Consider the following 12712-nt stretch of genomic DNA (forward strand, 5'->3'; position numbering starts at 1 on the left):
CTGTCCTTACATGACCAGGCTGAAATGGCAGTTAAAGGGGTCCCAGAGACACAGCATCCCCTGTCCCTGTCCCAGTGTTTCACTTTCTGAAGGGGAGGTGAACAGGGAGAATGCGATCGGCACGTGAGGAGTGCAGGAATCCTTTTCCTGGGGGTCGTGGTGCTCTCAGCTCGTCTGATCTCCTGCCAGCATTCCGCTGGCACTGCCAGGGTTATTAAATAGATATATATGTGTTTATGCAATTATTTTTATTTTGCTTCTCATTTGCTGTCTGCAGCAAACGTGTAAAATCACTGATGAAATGGAGTTTTAATCCTAGGAGCCTATTTTCTCTCTAATCTAAATGAACAGCAAACCTTGCCCCCAGGGGAGGGCTGGGAGGGATTCCCAGAAGATCCTGAGTCATTCCAGAGCTCAGGAAAGTCTCACCCTTCCCCTGTAACACCAGATTCAGGGTCGGGGCAACCAGCCCACTGGTCCCCTTTGCTCAGTCTCCACTAGTGGCATTTAGCAGACATGAAAAAGGAAGATATGAGAAACCACACAACAGTTTGCATCTGCTGAGATCCCACAGGGAAAGTGAAGGGCTTTAGGAATTATCCAGGAGGGAGGGAAGTCTCCGAGGGTATGGACAAGGTGTTTCCAAGCCGTTTTTGTGCACTGCGTGGGGATGCCAGGCAGGGAGGAAGGAGCTGGGGCCGTGGTGACGCCGGTGCTTTGCTTCCACAGTGACCTGCAACTACGGGAACGGGGGTTGCCAACACACCTGCGACGACACCGACCAGGGACCCAAATGTGGCTGCCACGTCAAGTTCCTGCTCCACTCCGACGGGGTGACGTGCATAGGTAGGTCAGACCATTGGCCACGGGGACGTGGGGCAGGGTGGCTCGTCCTCCTCCCTGGGTGGTTTGTCCTTGGCCTGCTGAAGGGTTTATCCCAAGCTTTGGGAATGCAACATTTCCTTTTGCTGAGACTGAGGAAGCTCAGTGTGTATGTGAGGGGTGCTGCAGCACCCGCGGGTGCAGGGATATGTTGCTGCTCAACCACAAGGAGCAGAAGTGACCCGGGGATGCTTGAAGGGACGTTGTGCTGGGGTGTGGACAGGGGTCCCTGCCTGCATCCGTGCTGCTGGAGGGAGAGCAGTAAGGATATCCCCATGCCAGAAATTGTTACTGTTGCTGTCACCAGCAGCTTTTGAGGAGGGACATGGAGAGGACAGGTTTGGCCACAGCAATCTGTTCCAACTTGGCACTGTGTGGCCTTGGCCCAGGAACAATTGTCTTGCAAAAAAGAAAACCAAAACCCCAACAACCTGACAACTCAACCACCCCAGAATTGTCCTTTTCCTGTGTGTGTTTTCAAATTGTAGAACATCAAACAGAGATGGAAGTTTTACTGGTTTCATATGCTTGTGCTGTTTAACAGCTGCTTTGATTTAAAAAATGTTATATTTGGGGAGTGATTAAGTCCACAAATTGCTTGAGACGTTTGAGTTCTTATTGCAAAATGAAAAAGAAAGCAAGAGAGATTTTGGCTCCCTGTGTCCCTGCTGTGCCTGAACAGAAAACCCTCTGCACTTTCCGCAGATGACTCTGTCCTCAGGGCAAACAGCAGTGGAGCCCCCGAACCCTGCCTGCTCCCAGCCAGCTTGAGGGGTGTTTGGGGCTGAGCCCCCAGCAAAGCCCCCCGGCCCATCAGCTCGCTGCTGCCTTAATGTCACCATTGTCCCCCAGGATGGATCCCAGTCCCTCCTGGCTGCTGGCAGGGGCTCGCAGCCCCGGGTCCCCGCCGTCCTCGGGTTTGTGTCCTGTCCCCAGGGGGTTGTTGTTGTGCCCAGGTGGGCAGAGCTCCTCCAACAGGGACCCCGGGGTGCATCAGCTGGTGTGTTCCTCCTGGATGGAGGGCTCTGTGCGTGGTGTCTGTGTTGGTGCAAGGACTTGGGCAGGTTTGGGACCAAGGATGCTCCTGACCTGCTGGGTGTGGCTGGGGGCGGCAGCTCTCCAAAGCATCCTTTAATTTGGGGGATGCTTGAGAGTGGTCTGTTTACTGGGGGATCTCTGCAGTCATACCCTGGGTACCACAGGTGTGAGAGCGAGATTTGGGGTCTTCCAAAATCATTCATCCTCATGGCCTTGGCCAGAATCTCCCTCTTTGTCCCCACACCCTTCAGCGTATCTGCTAGGGAGATATCTCCCACCAAAGACAGCACATCCCTGTGAGCTCTCCCCTTGTCCACCTTCCCAGGGCAAATCAAACACTGCACAGGAGGATTTTAGGAGCAGCATCAGCCCAAAGCCCACCACCACGTCTGTCTCATCCCTTTGGGATCTGCAGTCCCCTCTTACAGGAAGGGGCCTGCCTAGCTCCCACATTCCCTGGAGGATTCCTGGCCCCCATCCCCACTGTGGGAACACTGTGGGATTGTGCCTCGGCTACTGGGAGCCAGCAGCAACCCCGCAGGGATGCCCAGGCAGGGGATTTCCAGCCAAGGTACCTGCTTGGATATTTATAACCACCCTTTCTTGTTTTACGGCCGGGGCTCAGCAAACAGCCCTCCCCCATCCACGGTGCCCCCGTCACCGCCCCTTCCCCATTTCCTCAAAAATATTTCATCATTTCAAGGGAAATAAATTTTCCAGTGAGTGGAAACGCAAAGTCGTTCCCCAGGCCATGGGCTTTGAAATTGTACTCGGTGTGTTTGATGGGCTGCCGGGACAGGCCCCTGGTCCAGGTTCCCTTCAGATCACACCACGCGGCAGGAAGCACGATCAGCCCCTCTGAGTGACAGTTTCATTAGGCCACGGCTGGTGTTTTTCATTTTTCCGCTTTTTATTGCTGCTTTTAAAAATGCAGATAATGAATAACATGCCTCTGAGCAAGGGGGCCAGAGCTAATGGCTCCCGACATGTCTGCAGGCACAAGGGGGAGGGGGAGGCGGGAGGGGAGGCCAATGACCTTGTATATTTATATTTATGCTCCAAAAGCAGTCTTTAAAAAAAAAAAAAAAAGCACATGCTGAGGGTGCAGTGCCCTTGGGGAGATGCAAACAGCTGTTGCAGTTGATGCACATTTTGGCTTTGTGGGAAGATTTACCAGCCAGGGCATCATTGCAGCTCCCCCCTGCTGATATCTGGGGTGCATCAGGGCCATTGCTGGACCCCTGCTTGTGGTGAGCACTGGTGGAGTGGGAGGGGGTGAGTGGAGAGGAAATATTATTAGATGGAGAGGGAAACTAAACCCAGCTCGAGTTTTATGGCTGATTTCCTGACCCACGCCCAGGCGGTTTGCGGCGGCACTGCCGATGTGCCCTGGCTTTGTGGATCCGGCAGTGTCGGGAGCAGAGTCTGTGCCAGTCCCACTGCCAGATCAATGCTGGGGGCACCCACACACGGGTGAGGCTGAGCAGCCCAAGCACACCCAGAATTTGGGCTCACTGCTGGCTTGGCTGCTAAATCCAAGGCATGCAAGTGTCACTGGCAGGACACGGTTCCCTTCCCGAGGCCCATGGCTGCACAGTATCCACACAGCTTCTCTTGGGAATTGCCACCTGCCCTGGCACATGCTGGATTTGCTCCAACAAGGGCAAGGACCCGGTTGCCCAGACTAACAGGCTGCACTAACGCTCCTCATAATATGCTTCTCCCTCTCGCATGGGGCTCCAGCCAGTCCAACACAGTGTGTGAAACTGGAGAGGGTTTGGAGAGGCTGAGGGACATGAGATGCTTGGGGCAGGGTGATGGAGGAGTCAATAGCACTGGACCCAAACCTCAGGTTTGGGCTCTTTTGGGAGGTGGGGGAGAAAAAGCCTAAAAGGACAGTTTCCACCAGGCTGGAAAGGCAGCGGAGTCAAACCCATTGACATGTGACACCAACCGAGTTCCTTGCTGGACACTGTTTCTAAATCACTTTTTTATAATGTTAAACAGGGGAGAGACACTTCCAGCAACACGTTATCCTTGAGACGTTTTCTAATGGTAAATATTTTTGTTCTCTCTATCTCTACAAAGGGGTCTAACTGTAGATGGTCTCTCTTCTTGAGATCATAACAGGGCTCGGGGGGCTGAGCTGCCATGCTAACTGCATGTCTCACTAACTGTGCCCCGCTGCTGCTTCCAAACCCTGCAGGGCCAGCCTGGCCCAGGCTGCCAGCAGGCTGGGCTGGGGGACAGAGCAGAAAACCCTCCCCTGGCTGTGCTTGCATGAGATGGGGGCTCTCGCTCTGCTTTAGTCAATCCAGCCTGGCCCAGGGGGTGACAAATCCACTTTGCAGGCTGTGGTGGTTACCCCCCACCAACCAGGAGGAGCTCACAGTGGGCTGCCAGCAGCCATGCAATGGGGAGGGGGGTGCTCGTGCCCATCTCTGTGCTGTGCACTCCCACAATTACCCCTTCCCAGAGCCCACCCACTCACAGATAGTCCCCTCTGGGATATTCTGGGTGTCCCAGGGCTAGGTCTCACAAGGCTGCTCGCCATGCCAAGGCTCCCAGCCTGGAGCTGCAGCAGTGGCAGAGCTGCAATGGCCCTTTACACGGCTGGACACCTCTCCAGGGGTTTCTTTGCATCCCCGTGGTGTCGTCAAGCCCTTCAAAAAGGTAAGGTGACACCTCTGCTCTGCCACCAAGAAAACTGAGGCAGAAGGTGCAGCTACTTGTCTGTGGTGAGGAATCTTGTTCCTGGATGTGTGGGGAAAAGCAAACTCCTGGCACATCCAGAAGGAGCTGCGGGAGTGCACCTCACCAGTGCAGGGAGCACTGACTGCAGCTTTCGGGGTCTCTGAAGAGCCTTTCCCACAGGGGTGGGAGAAGGAAGGGAGCCCAGATCCACTCAGTCACTGCACTTCAGCCAGCCCAGCTGTAATCCCTCCAATTACCATGGAATTATCCCCTCAGGCTCATGGGATCACATCCCAGAAGGTGGAGGCAAGGCTGCACCATGTGCAGCCAGGGCTCTGCAGTCGGGAGGGTGCTGAGCAGGGCGAGGAGCGCTGTGGCACAGCAGCCGGGAAGTGAGACCACAGCTGAGATGGAGTGTGGAGCTGCTTTGCTCACTCACTGCCCAAGTGGTGGATGCCTCGCCGAAGCCCAGTGTGGCAGTGGCTCTGGGATGGTGGGTGGGATTGGCCTTACATCGGTGCCACAGTGCTGGAGGAGGCTGCGAGCACCATGAAGTGTGCCCAGGGCACTGCACTCTCTTGAGAGCCCCTCGGCAGTGACCCTGTTAAATCAATCCTCCCCTCTGCTGCTTCTGCATCAGCTGCTGAAACAAAGGCTGGTGTTTAATAATTCACTGGGCTTCCAGAAAGTTTCCCTTCCCTTGGGCGCAGTGTCACCCGCCCTGTGTCCTCGCCCTGGCGCCGCAGGGAGAGGACAGCCCTGGCACGGCTGGGCTGCGTGCAGCACAAGGACCTGGCTGAAGGAATAGTATCCACAGAAATCCCTCCCTTGCTGTTAGGTTTTGTAATTGTGCTGGCGATTAATTTCATAAAATGGTCTCTTTTGTTCTCTTATTATGGGACATCATAAAAATAGCAGTGGCAAGACGAGCACAGAACGATCCCAGCTCCCGAGCCCTGCGGCGAATGGTTGGATGATTCTGTCATTCCCACCCCATGCAGCGCTTGCAAAGAGCAGGAGAACCTGGGATTTGCTCTTTCCAAGGAATTTCTTCAAGGCATTTTCATCTTGGGTTCCTTGAAGCCCAAATGCCTCATTTATCCAAGCAACCAGCCTTCTGAAAGGAATATTTTATTATCCTTTGTGAACAACTTAATGCACTTCAAACCATTGTTCTAGTGGTTAGGGTCAAAATTGAGGATTGATCTCACAGGGAAGCTGTCAAGTTGAAAATGTTTCATTTAAATTAGTGTCCCTTCTAGTCCTACCAGCAACAGCTGATTTTGATAATACTGAAATAATTAGCTTTTTTTTCAATTGGAGTTTTTTTCCACTGATGCTGCCTGCCTCTGAGTGTGTGTTCTAATTACAAAGTGTCTCCCAAATTAGCCTGCAACACTGGACCAGCTGCTGTGCCCAAGCAGCACGGGGTCACCTGTAGCTTTGTGGCTCAGTAGCTTGGTGGCAGCAAGGGGGCTGGGACGCCCCTGCCACCTCACTGGGAGACTGAGGCTGCACACCCGCAATCACTGGGGAGCCACAGCCTGGGCACCCCCGTCGAGACCTGTCTCTGGCTGCATTTGCACAAGTGCTGTGACTTTTTCCCCTGGAAATTCAATTCCTCCTCATTGGAGCTGCTGAAGCCAGCCTCCATGAGACCCTGTTTGCGGGGGACATGCAGCCCCTATGCCAGTGTGTTCATTAATTCGGGACTCTGTGACCTCGTTACTGTTGAGTGAGAAGCCAAGGGCTCTGCAGGGAGGTTTGTATCTGCTGCTGCTTCTAGGCTGTGGCATGGTGGATATCTGGGTGCTGTGACTCCCTCCCCCAGCCTTTTGAACACCAGTCCCTAACCCCAGCCTTTCTCTCCCCTCCCCATGCAGAGACGTGTGCTGTGAACAACGGGGGCTGTGACAGCAAGTGTCACGACGCGGCCACGGGCGTCCACTGCAGCTGCCCCATGGGCTTCATGCTCCAGCCTGACAGGAAGACCTGCAAAGGTAGGGGGGTGTGAACAGGGCTGGGGTGCTCACTGCTCACCCCTGGGTGCCTCAGGCCCCCTTTGTGTCCTTGGTGCCCTTAAAAAAGGCTCTACATTGCCCACCATGTTCACTGGCTTGGTGTTTGCATCCATGTGGTGGGGACAGGAGTCACTCCCCTGCACGGGCACTTGGCTGTCTTGCTGCAGGCACCGTGCTTAGCCCTGCTCCTCTGGGAAGCCTATGGAGAGGAGGAGAAGGGGGTCAGGTCAAGTTGGAGGTGATGGCATGGCCCTTGTGGGGCTGGAGTGCCACCCCAGTGCCTCAGCTGCCCCAGGGGTAGGTCTGGGTGTGCAGGGAATCAACACCTGCTCTGGCAGTTTGAGGTGCATGAGTCCCTCTGGGGTCACTGTCCAGCCAGGTCCGAGCACCGTGTCCCACTTGGGGGAGAACATCCTGAGATGCACCACATCCCACTGACATCCCCAACCACCTGCCCCCACAAGACAGGGCAGTCAAGGCTGGTTATCCCAGCACCACAAACCTGCCCCCCTTGGGGGTGCCCAGTGCCTGTGTTGTGTCTTTTGGCAGCTCCGGGAACTTGACCCCGGCTGAAAGGAAAGCCTGTCTTGCTGCCGTCTGCCTGTCTACCTGCTGACTGCTTCCAGAACCCCTGCCCCTGGTATTTTATCAGAGCATCCCCCCTCTCCAATTCTGCAGTTTCCAGGAACATGCAATAACATGGAGCCACGGCCCCTGTGTCTGGGGTTTTATTATGGCTGCGGGTGGGTTTACAGCTCGCTCCCTCGCAGTCGTATAAAAGAAAGCCTCAGCCCCATCGAGGCAGAGCTGTTACCCTGGCGCTGGGGGATGGAGGTACAGGGCAGGCCACTACCTCTTCCTGGTCTCTTTCCATTTTACAAGTCATTTCCTAGCAGTAAATTTTGTGATTAGTGGAAAAATTAGAAAAACAACTGAAAAAAAAAGTTTCAGCCTCTTTTCAGTTTGTTGGGGCTCTTTGCAGTTATTGTGTGTCATCCTTTTTAGCTTTGGCTTTCATGGCAGGAAGGAGGTGGCAAGCAGAGAGGCCAGGGCTGAAAAGTAGTTATTTGTTAAGTGGCTGTTTCTGAAGGAGAGGTTTTCCCTTCTGGATTTTCTTTCTCTTCCTGTTGCTCCTGGTCCCCCAAGCAGCCCCCAGCCCAAACCCATGACTCTGCAAATTCTGGTCTGGTGCTCTCCCTCAGCTGCAAGGCTCTTTCAGAGACCGTGGATCCCAGCTCTGCTCCAGGGGATGCTGAGACCTGCAGAAAGTAGTTGTTTTGCACCACTTTCAAGGGGAGCTGAGCCTGGAGTCCCGGCCAGTGTCACACACTGGCTCCCCAGATGCACCCAGAGAAAACCAGCAGCCACATTACACTGGTGACCATCAGAGCCCAAAGGGTTTCCTCCGCTTGCCAGCTCCAGAAGGGAGCACCCGTCTCTCCTGGGCAAGCATCCCAGACAGGGTGTGACGGGTGTCCCTTGTTCCTGCCAGACATTGACGAGTGCCGGCTCAACAACGGCGGCTGTGACCACATCTGCAGGAACACTGTGGGCAGCTTTGAGTGCAGCTGCAAGAAGGGCTACAAGTTGCTCATCAATGAGAGGAACTGCCAAGGTAAGGGACAGGGGGCCCCCAGCATCCTGCCCTGTCCGGGGATGGCACCTCTCTCCCATGTCTTGCAGCCCTCCCACAGCTGCTGCTGGAGGAGTGCTGCCCCGGTTACTCATTCCTCTGGACCACATACATCCTTTGGGGGATTAGTGCTGGATTTGGGTTCTGGTCTGGGGCTTAGCCCTTTGATCTCAGAGCTGGGGACTTGTGGGTTCTTCTTGAGGCAGAGTTAAAGCCGGCAATTAGACAGATGCCAGGCTTCCTGCTTTTTGGAGGGTGGGAGTTGGGGGGAAGATGCCCCCTGCTCACTCCGGAGGGAGCTGGCTGCTCTATGCTGTTTCTTCCACCTTTTTCTTTCTGTCTTGACATCCTTCTGCATGTCCCACATAAACACAGCAGGTTTAAATGACCCAGCAGGTCGCTGGGCTGTCCTGGTAGGAATGTGGAGCTCTGCCCCCCCAGCCCACGGCCAAGGTCAGCATGGCAGGTGTGCATGAGCCCGAGTGTTGCCTCCTGAAAGCACACAGCTGGGGAAGGAGGGGGCTGTTACGCTCTGGGGCTGCCACTGCTTTCATCTCCCTCCAGGTTCTATGCTCTGAGAGTTTGACATGAGCTCAGCAATTAACTTAATGAAGCCAGTGAAATGACGCTCCAATCTGCCAGGTTGGGTTCACCCTCCAGCCAGGGCCTCCCTGCCCCAGCGAGGTGCCCACGGGGCCAAGCAGACATTGCTGGCACCACCCCTGTGGCAGGACCTGCCTGTGCAGCATTCCTCATCCTGCCCTGGCACAGGGCTGAGCACTGGCCAGGCAGCAGTCAGCCAGGGGCTGTCACAGCTCTCCCATGCCAAGGACATGGTGCTGGCCTCGTTTGGCCCATCTGAGATGCAAAGGGGCTGCAGCAGCTTGCAGCCAGGAGATGCTGGTGTAGTGGGTGAGGAGGGAGCTCGGAGGCAGGCAAGGTGGGACCACAGGGTCCTGTAGCATACTGGTGCTTGATCCCCAGAGCAATCTGGTGCTGGATCCTTGGAGCATCCCAGTGCAGGGTCTCATAGCATTGCAGTGCAGCTCCCAGCTTGCTGGAGCAGTTGGAGCAGGAAGGGGACAGCCCTTGTGTCATGAATGGCCCCTCTGCCGTGCCAGCCCTTACCTCCTTCCCTTGCTTTCCCCCAGACATCGACGAGTGCTCCTTTGACCGGACCTGTGACCACCTCTGCATCAACACCCCCGGCAGCTTCCAGTGCCTCTGTCACAAGGGCTACACACTGTATGGGCTCACGCACTGCGGAGGTAGGGCCAGCTGGGTGCTGGCAGCAGCACCTGCAGCCCCACAGGGTTTGGGTCCCAAGGAGGCACATGGGGCCCCCGGGGGTGGGGCAGCCCCACGGTACGGCTCCTGTGGCACCCCTGGGGATAGAGCTCACCCCAAGGGCCCATGGAGAGGGTCGGTTCCACGTATACCCCAGGCTAAGACCAGGCAGGGAGGGGGCTCACAGCCAGACAAACTGGTGTCTGCAACATCAAACAGAGCGACAGGAACAATTTGCGACTTGTCTGCAGCAGGAGAAAGGGAGAAATCCCCGACGTTTTTGGCAGGGAGCTGGGACAGGGTGGGAAGGGGAACATCAAAAGGGTTTGATTTAAATTTCACAAGGCAGATAGCTCCCAAGGGCGGGGGCGTGAAGCGCCCGGGAAGCGGGAGGCAGATGAAACATGCTTTGGAGGGGTTGCCGGAGCGTGTCGTGGCAGCGGTGCCGGCAGCCCGGGATGACGGCAGCAGGAGGCCGGGTGCTCCGATGCCTCCGGCTGGTGAGGGCAAGCACCTTCTCATATTCCCAAAATATGCAGCCAGCATGAGCCAGCACAGCCCCCAGATGCTTTCAGGGTGACCCTGCAGCAGAGGATTTGACGGCTTCCACCAGTGCCCCCATTGAGGGGTAGCTGAGCAGGGAGAGCTGTAGGGGGCAGCTCCATCCCTGGCCATGCTTCATGCCAGACCTGAATCATAAACACCCTGTTTCAGGCTGGGGCAGAGGGTCCCTGCTGAGAAGAGAGGCCAGAGCTGCTGAGCAGCTGTGTTTGAATTCAGTTCCTAAGTGCTTCCATGTCAGCACTGTCTGCTGTCTCCCCTGCAGCTCCTCAGCCCAGCAGGGCCCAGAGCTGAACTCAGCCTGGATGGGCTGCACCCATCACCACCCAGCCATTGGGGACACCAGGAGTTGGAGTGTCCCTCATCCCCATGAAGCTGGCATGGCTGGAAGTGCCCTGTGGTGCAGATCCCTTGTCCCAGTGTCAGAGCCGGGGGTCTCGCTGACCCTCACCCCCTGCCTCTCCCTTCCTCCCTGCAGACATCGATGAATGCAGCATCAACCGGGGTGGCTGCAAATTCGGTTGCATCAACACACCTGGCAGCTATCAGTGTACCTGTCCCACCGGCTGCAAGCTGCACTGGAACAAGAAGGACTGTGTCGGTATGTCAGGCCAGGAGCCACCACGGCTGGTGGAGGAGTTGGAGGATTTGGGATGCCAGGCTGGCGTCCCCATGCCATGCTCTGGAACCCTCTCCTCCCCAGTGAATCCCCCCATGAGCTGGGAGGGTGCAGGGGTCCCTTGTGGGTCCCTGGGCTGTGCCAGCCACAGGTGTCCCCGATTGTCATCACCAGCCGGCGCATGTCCCATGGAGCTGGTGAAATGCCTGCCAGGTTCGGTGCCACCACGGGCCACCCTCACCTGCAACAAGACAGGCAAGAAGGATAGCTGTGCCCTCTCCTGCACCTCCAAGGCACGATTTCTGCCAGGTACCAGTGCTAGTGCCATGGCCAGCTTGGGCAGAGGGATCCCCATTTCCCTGCATGGCCTAAAGTTGGGAGAGGGAGAATGGCTGCACAGCCGGGGTACAGAGCACCCAAGCAGTGGCTGGGTGAGAGAGGGAGGTTGTTGCTCAGGAGGGCTTGTCATTGGGTGTAGACCCATGGGATGGACCCTGGTGCAGGATCCCCATGGCAGGGCGCTGGGCATCGTCCCCCCACAGCACAGCTGTGCCTCCCTGCATCACCCTGGCAGAGCATCACGGGAACCAGGCAGCTGCTCTGGCATCCACCAACTCCCCTTTCTCCTTCACAGAGTCTGACAGCAGCTACACGGTGAGCTGTGGGACCCCCATCCTGCGGCAGGGTGGCCAGCACAGATCCACAAACAGCAGCCAACAGTGCCTCGGTAAGGGGGCTCCTGAGGTGCCCATGGCCATTGCCAGCCAGGCCGGGCTGTGCCAGGTTGCTGAGCACCTGCCTTTTCTTTTAGAGACTGTCACTGCACCAGTCAAGCAGAAGGCCTCCTTCAAGATCAAAGATGCCAAGTGTTACCTGCACCCGCGGGCCAAGGGCAAGCAGGACGAGGCCGGGAAGGCCGGGGCACAAGGTGAGGTGTGATGGCAGGGGGCCGGGGGGGGTGCCCGTCCTCCCAGCAGAGATGGGGTCCTGACCTGTTCCCCCACGTGCAGGCGGTTCGGCCCCTTGCTCTGACTGCCAGGTCACCTTCGTCAACCTCAAGTGCGACTCAACCAAGAAGGGGAAGGGCCGCCGGGCTCGCAACTCCCCCAACAAAGAGGTGACACGCATCACGTTGGAGTTCGAGGCGGAGATCAAGCCGGAGGAGATCACAGGTGGGTACAGCACTGGCCTGGTCTGTCTCAGGTGCAGGCAGGAGTGGTGGGACCACAGGGACAGTGGTGGGACCAGGGACACAATACCATCCCTATGCAGCAAGGAGAGACAAACTAGTTGTCATCCCGCACTGGACTGGGATGTACTGGGCAGCACTTGCAACTGAGCATAGGGGGGATGGTTTTAATCCTTTTGGGTTTCTCTCTCCATCCCTCACTTCTTACTGCATCCTTGTTTCCCCCTGCACCCCTATTCCCTTCTGCTCCCCCAGCCAGCTGCAACCTGCACTGCCTGCGACAGAGAGTGGAGAAAAAACTGAAGTCGGCCATCAAAGCCCTGAAGAAATCCATCAACCAGGAGCGGTTCCTGCTCCGCTTCGCAGGGATGGAGTACGAGGTGGCGCGGAAGCTGAGCGTGGCCCCGGAGCGGCAGGAGAGCTGCGGGCCGGGCCAGCAGCGCCTGGCTGGCAAGTGTGGTAAGGAGCAGGGGGGTATCTGGGGGGGCCCCAGCAGTGACAGCTCCCACAGCATCACCGATGTCCCCCCTGGCTCTCAGTCAGCTGCTCGCAGGGAACCTATTACCACGGGCAGACGGAGCAGTGCGTGCCCTGTCCCCCCGGCACCTACCAGGAGAAGGAGGGGCAGCTTTCCTGTGACCTGTGTCCCCGCGGAGACACATTCGGGCCTGTAGGAGCCACCAACATCACCAGCTGCACAGGTAAGGAGAGCATGGAGTGGGACCGGAGGCACACTTGGGGAATGTCCAGGGCTGCAATCTCAACCTTCAGCCAGAAGAGGGGAAAGC

The 12712-nt window shown here is 56.7% G+C and overlaps 1 protein-coding gene across 6 annotated transcripts in view; it reads left to right on the plus strand.

Moving 5' to 3' along the window:
• Positions 1-12712, plus strand: part of SCUBE3 (signal peptide, CUB domain and EGF like domain containing 3) — a 41365-nt gene that overhangs the window by 23881 nt on the left and 4772 nt on the right. For 4 of the 6 annotated variants that reach the window (XM_027659578.1, XM_027659577.1, XM_027659581.1 and 1 more), the window contains 11 exons: positions 730-846; positions 3928-3975; positions 6498-6614; positions 8128-8250; positions 9420-9536; positions 10595-11044; positions 11370-11462; positions 11547-11663; positions 11746-11907; positions 12180-12383; positions 12464-12625. In XM_027659578.1, coding sequence (XP_027515379.1) covers positions 730-846; positions 3928-3975; positions 6498-6614; positions 8128-8250; positions 9420-9536; positions 10595-11044; positions 11370-11462; positions 11547-11663; positions 11746-11907; positions 12180-12383; positions 12464-12625 — 1710 coding nt within the window. The remainder of the gene's footprint in view (positions 1-729; positions 847-3927; positions 3976-6497; positions 6615-8127; positions 8251-9419; positions 9537-10594; positions 11045-11369; positions 11463-11546; positions 11664-11745; positions 11908-12179; positions 12384-12463; positions 12626-12712) is intronic. The other 2 variants (XM_027659579.1, XM_027659576.1) reach the window with 2 other exon arrangements.

The sequence above is a fragment of the Corapipo altera genome, unplaced genomic scaffold (genome assembly GCF_003945725.1).
Source record: "Corapipo altera isolate COAL_440 unplaced genomic scaffold, ASM394572v1 77b, whole genome shotgun sequence".
Lineage (NCBI taxonomy): Eukaryota > Metazoa > Chordata > Aves > Passeriformes > Pipridae > Corapipo > Corapipo altera.